This window comes from Micropterus dolomieu, linkage group LG03 (assembly GCF_021292245.1).
Source record: "Micropterus dolomieu isolate WLL.071019.BEF.003 ecotype Adirondacks linkage group LG03, ASM2129224v1, whole genome shotgun sequence".
NCBI classification, from domain to species: domain Eukaryota; kingdom Metazoa; phylum Chordata; class Actinopteri; order Centrarchiformes; family Centrarchidae; genus Micropterus; species Micropterus dolomieu.
Genome location: NC_060152.1, coordinates 18,661,037 through 18,667,437, shown reverse-complemented (window position 1 = coordinate 18,667,437; position 6,401 = coordinate 18,661,037). Strand labels below are relative to the sequence as shown.

General features: G+C 41.3%; 1 protein-coding gene across 12 annotated transcripts in view; it reads left to right on the top strand.

The window, feature by feature from the left end:
* The window catches only part of LOC123968783, a 31,379-nt gene that overhangs the window by 21,336 nt on the left and 3,642 nt on the right, over window positions 1-6,401 (top strand). For 8 of the 12 annotated variants that reach the window (XM_046045730.1, XM_046045733.1, XM_046045727.1 and 5 more), the window contains 5 exons: window positions 982-1,161; window positions 4,531-4,914; window positions 5,486-5,608; window positions 5,807-5,923; window positions 6,012-6,092. In XM_046045730.1, the coding sequence (XP_045901686.1) occupies window positions 982-1,161; window positions 4,531-4,914; window positions 5,486-5,608; window positions 5,807-5,923; window positions 6,012-6,092 (885 nt within the window). Of the gene's footprint in view, window positions 1-981; window positions 1,162-3,217; window positions 4,072-4,530; window positions 4,915-5,485; window positions 5,609-5,806; window positions 5,924-6,011; window positions 6,093-6,401 lie in introns of those variants that run through there. The other 4 variants (XM_046045738.1, XM_046045734.1, XM_046045736.1 and 1 more) reach the window with 4 other exon arrangements.

Genomic DNA, 6,401 nt, shown 5'->3' with positions numbered 1-6,401 from the left:
CCCAAGCTCCCCCCCCCCCCCCCCCCCCCCAGATCATCAGTATTCTCCTTATCCTGCTTTTGTTCTTTCTCATTTTCTAACCTGCCAGTAATGCATTGCACTTTCACAGCAGTTATGCAATTGGCAATTTTTGACTATACAGATGAAAATCTAAATAATTAAACGTCTTTGCTCTTATATACGTAAAGGAATTGTATTTGGAGAAACACTTATCATTAAGTTGCTCTTTAGCACCACAGTAAGTCATAATAAACAGTTAACAAACACTTCTGTTCATTGGCTATAACACCATGTGCTAAAGATCAACTTGGTGCTAAATGTTGCCAAATCAGTGCTGCTACTGTTGCTTTTGTTCATTTGTGTTAAATGAACAGTTAAACGAAAGTCACCTTTGACAGCTTGTACCATGTCTGCTATTGTCGCCTGTACTGCTCTTTGATTTGCAGCCTGTGTTCACGACGTGATGTCACCGCACGCCTAATGCTATGAAATAGTCCCTCAATGCTGTGCTGTATAATTTATAGCCACTGCCCATCCAAACTCCAAATACTAATCGATTTGATAGATCCTGGCACTACCTCTGAACCTCTCCTTTATAAACTGAAGTCTGGTCTCATGAATCAGCTGGCAGACTTGATTTTCATTTTGTAAATAATAATTTATCAAGAATCCACATAGTATGATCATCTAGATTAATGACCCCGTTTAATTTATGGTCCTTTAGAATCACTAATTAACGCCGCTTCTGCTTGTTTTTTAAAGCTGCAATAAGTCAACACAAATTGTACAGAATCAGCATAAAGCAAAATAATCTAACTTTTTTTTCTTTATTCTCTCCTATTTGTTAATTTCTCCCAACTACAAACATATCCTTCATTTTCCCTTCCCCTCCAACTTTCACCATCTATCTTCACTTGCCTCTGTCAAATTTCCCGGCACCCTCTTCCCGGCGGCCTTCCCGCTGTCCTTCCCTGCGTATAGGAGTTCGATAAGCCCCAGGAGGACTTGCTCAAGCATCATGCCAGTATCAGTGAGTTGAAGAGGAACTTCATGGAATCCGTCCCGCAGCAGAGGCCCAGTGAGTGGGACAAGCGCCTGTCCACACACTCCCCGTTCCGCACCCTGGGGATCAATGGTCAGCCTCTGCCCAGTGCAGATGGGGTAGGTCTCCCACAGAAAACATTCGCCACCAAATGCTTTTTAGTTGATTTACCATTTTAAGTCTGTCAGTTCAGGAATCGGAGCGAATAAAGCATATTTAATTAGAAAACATTTCCTGAATTGACTTGGTTAAAGCTGCATTTATACAAAGGTCATCGCATTTGGTTTCCATGGCTCTGCAGTTTTGGAGATTAATGCAGTGTGCATGGATTTGTTATGGAACAGAAGAACCTGAAATTCTTGCTGACGCCTTGTGTTTGAGTCATTTTAAAGTTTGTGTAATTTAAAAAATTAACCCTCTGCATTTGATCGTATTCTTTTTTTGATTATGATAAATATGTTTAAACGAAACAAATTAATAGAAGATGGGATCAGGCTCTTCCAGTTGTCATTTCTGGTTGTCTTACAATCTTTAGTGTAAATGGATTGTGTGTGCATGTAAAGACCTATGGAATGTTTTATGCAACACATGCATGTGAATGAAGAATGCAGTTGGACTTGTTGAATAGGTTCTGTACTTTTTTTCACTTAAAAGACTGATGTGGACGAGACATCTTTAGGACATGTTATCAACTCTCTGAGAACTCACTTTGGTTCATCCTGTCTGCAATGGATGCCTCTCAACGGTGACATGTTCGTATCGCATGACTGACGGACCTGACGTTGAAAGTTTACTGCATGACTCAGAGATGACCCTTTCTTGAGTTTGTGCACGTTCTGACACTGAGCAGAATTGACCTTTCCCCCTCTCCTCTGTCCCTCATTCATTGATGAGCTTTCTTTCTGCTTTTAACATTTTTTTATGCGTTGCACTCTTTCTTTTCACACTGCTGTTACCTTCTTTTCTTTTTTTTGGCTGCTGCTTTCTCTAAGCCTTTGTTGTTATTCCATGAAGAGACAGGGCCTCATTCACAGTTGTATCAGCGACCCCGCTCTCCCTGTAGTAAATTTCACAAGATTTCAATACAAAAATAATATAATATAATATAATTGGTCTTAACAGCTATGTTGTAGTTAAAAAGATTACATAGAAGCTATCCAGTGGACTAGAAACACAATCTACTGAGGTTCTTCTCGCATGACTTTTGGCGAGACATTAACTAAATTGCAGCTTAACTGTTTGGACACAGAGCACGTTTACACTTGGAGATAAATGCCTCCGAGTACATCAAAATGTCAGGATGTATTAGAGTCGCACTGATATCACAGCCAAGAGAAACTGACAGCTTAGAGTCTGTAGTGAGGAGATGAATCGGAACAAATCTACAAAATGTTTGATGTAAGCAGTCAAGAATATGGCACTGGTCAAATGTTGTCTACCTAGTGGAGTGGACGCACGCTCAATTTTACAAGACAGTTTCTCATTCTAGGAATAAACATTCACATTAACAGCATAAAGTGTTGGTTAGCTAGTTTGACACACAGCAGCCTCTAGTGTGAATGGACTAAAATGACAGGGCTAATTTAACAATAAGCTGCAGATGGATGGCCAGATTCCAGCTATAGGTTCTAAGCTACTGATATTGTGAACTGCTATGACAGCATTTTGTTGCTTCAGATTATTTTTAAGCTCACAGTGTTGTTGCCGTCCAGCAGCCTCCAGCTAGATCAAATCACATTTACTGCTCAAAAACACAACACTGTAATGGGTAGTTAACAGTGCCAATTTAACATCCCCAAGCTTGGCTAACTTGACCTTAGCTTACAGAGATAATTCCATCTCAAAAATGCATCAAATGCATCCCGTTTTTAAAATAAGATACAACAAGTGTGGATGTTTTTCTGTCTTTCCAAACAAAGTGTATTGTTGGACATGGAAAAATATTAAAATGCATGTTAAAATGGATGCACCAGTTACATTTCCATGCTCTGTACAACAACAGTTTCTGTTCAGTTAAAGGATTTTGCCAGGCTTTTACATCTGAATTTAATATTTTCAATAATCAGTTATTGCGCAACTCTGGTTTTTTAAAGCTCAGTTCATTTTCGGTCATTGCCGACATTTCAAAATTCCTCCCTCTCATCTCTCTTCCCTCCTCCTCCCCCTCCCCCTCAGTTTGTCATCCGCCTCCCACGCGGCCCCCTGCTAGACTTCTACTCCAAACGCAGCTGAGGGGCCGTCTCAACCCTGCGGAAATCCCACACAGGTGTGAGTGTGACCCGTGGAGACCGCACCTAGTCCATCTACCCATCAGCCTCTCGCTTTCTCTTATTCTCCTCCTCCTTTTTCCTTCGCCTCCTCTTCAACATCACTGTAGCACTCGTCATCTCTCATCCTCTGCTCCACTTGAGAAGCTGCCCCTTTTTTTTTTCTCTCTCAACCCTCTCTCTCTGGCCTCTGTGGAACAAGACTTTCGTTCCTTCTGTTTCCCACTGCAGCACAGTTGACCTGGTTTCTCCAGCCAGAGACAGACCTGTTGTCCAAAGACTGATTAGGACCGGAAATGACAATCAACCCACTACTATTGTGCATTTTTTTGTGATTTCTTTATAAATCAACCAATCAGACAGTAATACTTAACAACTGAATTTTATCTGGAGGTTTTTAGTTGTTGACCATATCACTTTGAGTCTACTTTTATAAACGTTTTGAGGTACATTTATATTGTCAGTTGTCTAGGAATATTATCTTCAGATAAGCTTATCACTGTGATGTGATTTTTGGATATATATATATATATATATATATATATATATATATATATACTTTTAAGTATCAATATTCTTTGTCACAGTATAGTATTTCCTGTGATGGGAGACCTTGAGGCAGCTTAACTGTAATACTTAATGACCCCTTTGTCGTTCACCAGTATTTGCCAAGACAGTATGTAGTCACTGTAAGACATTCTTTGTTGCATGACTTTTTGACAATCAACTTTGACCAAAGAATAAAAGGCATTCCATATACAGTTCATTGTTTGTTCCTTTCAAGGGCAATGGATTTTGTCATTTAAGTTTAATATTATTCATTATTCATTGTTTTTTTTAGTTAAATTGAAAATTCAAGCATAAGAAGAATCCATTTCATTCTGACGCATATTGAATTATATTCATGGATGAAATGAACAATAGGGAGCTATATTCAGTATCCATCTTATTTGATAACCTGCCGTGGCTATGAAGGCATATACGTGGTCTGCAATAATGTTTTGTTAAGCTGTGGCATTAACACGGTGTTGATTTTTTAAAATCTAAAATAAGCAAAAAAATCATCTTCATACAGAGCTGTAGTACCTCATAAAATGGATACTGTACTATACATAGTTGTATATTTTAACATGTATACATTATAATCTGAGTCACTATACATGCCATGTCAGCAGGAAACCTACCCAGGATCACACAGTGACTATGTTGTGTCTTTTTTAGAGTGTGTGCGTTAGTCTCCTTTGCAATGGTTCAGAGACTGCACACGAGGAAACCAGCAGCGATTTGGGCTTTTCAGGCATACCGAGTCCCACTGTGAGCCACAAGAGTGAGCCTGACAGTGTTGAAGCCCACAGTGCTCTGGTTGAGGAAAAGTCAAGTGACCAGGAAGAGGTTGTAGTTTTTGAGACCACCTTGGTGCCAAGCGTAGAGGTGGAGACGGCACAGCTGTCTCCCTCCCTCGACCCCTGCTGTAAAGCTTTAGATGAGACCCTGGAGGAGGAAGGATCGTATCCCGGAGTGTCGGAGTGCTCTGGGAGGATAGTTGGATCTTCCCCAGCTTCCTATTTCAGAAGCGATGGTCCACAGGTCATACGCTGCTTCCAGGTAGCCTCCTGACCCACTCAGGGTGATGCTGATTCTGTCTCTGCTTGGCCTCTGTGTGATTTCAAGGATGACACACCTTCTCACCCCTTTGCAGCACCATTAGAAATCAAATCTGTATAGGTGGGATATTAAATGCGGTGTGAATTAATACTCATCATAGTCAAATGTAAGTGGTTGCTGCAGAGGTGTCCCACAGTGATGTGCTAAGTTCTCAACTATGGTGATGGGGTCGCTGTAACGCTAGCACATTCTTCTCTGCCACAAAACGTGTTTTACACACTGGCTTCACTTTCATCTTCTTTCCAACCCACTTATGGCTTGATATTTTCAGTTTCCCTGTTTCTTTTGTTGCATACGGCGGCGGGAAGGGAAATAACAAGGTGATTCTGTTGTTTCCAAATATCGAAAAATTGACACACATTTGTTGAAAAGAAAGGGCTGTTGCAATGAAAATCAATCCACACGGGCGATGGTTTGGAAGGGAATGCATGGTGTGAAACAAATTAGTTGCTGCCAGGTGCAAAGTGTCTGGTTAAACAGCCACTCATGGGGCTATGCTCCCATTCCACAGCCCCCTCTGGTGCAGACCCAGACAGTCACCATCACAGCTGTCTCCAACTCCTTACCAAGTGGCATCTCCACCACAGAGGTCCCTGTCGTCCCAACCAAGACCTTCATCTATGAATCTTCAAAGGTAGGGGCTCCCGAACCTGCTCAGCCCAGATCTGTCTCAGTTACAGGCAATCAGTTTGCATGGAAGAGATATCAGCAACAGGTCTGGGAGGACCAGGCAGGGGGCTCCAGAATGAATATGAGGCAGCACTGCACGTTCCCTGGCTGGAGCTCAGGTTTACGTTATAAAAAATTCATTCTCTCATTCTCGGTCTCTCAGGTGACAGATGACGGGACAGACGACAAAGATGGCACAACTGTGTCCAGCTCCAAGACTGTTACCTCAGAGGCCACCAGTGGCACCACAGTCACCACCACTACCACTCACATCTCAAAGGTCAGCAGTATGATCTTGCTCTTTGTTTATGTCATTTTGATTTATTTTATTTGCAATTCTCAATTCTATTTTTTCTTCCCTCTACCAGGTGGTGAAAAGCGGATCTTCGGAGACTCGTGTGGAAAAGAGAATCGTCATAACTGCAGACTCTGACATTGACCAAGAGAAGGTAAAAAAAACCCTCTTTGCTACACTGTCCATGAGACACAACAGTGATGGACAGAATATTAAAGGAATAATTTGACATTTTGGGAAATACCCTGATTTGCTTTCTTGCTGAGAGTTGGACAAGAAGATTGATACCACTCTTAATAGGTCCAGTAAATGTGGAGCTAAAGCCAGGAGATGTTTAGCTTAGCTTAGCGTAAAGAATGGAAACGGGGAGAAACAGCCAGCCTGGTTGTGTCCAAAGTTAAAAAGCCTACCAATATTGTTACTGTATGTTTATTTCAAGAGTAAAAATTACAAGTTCTTGGCT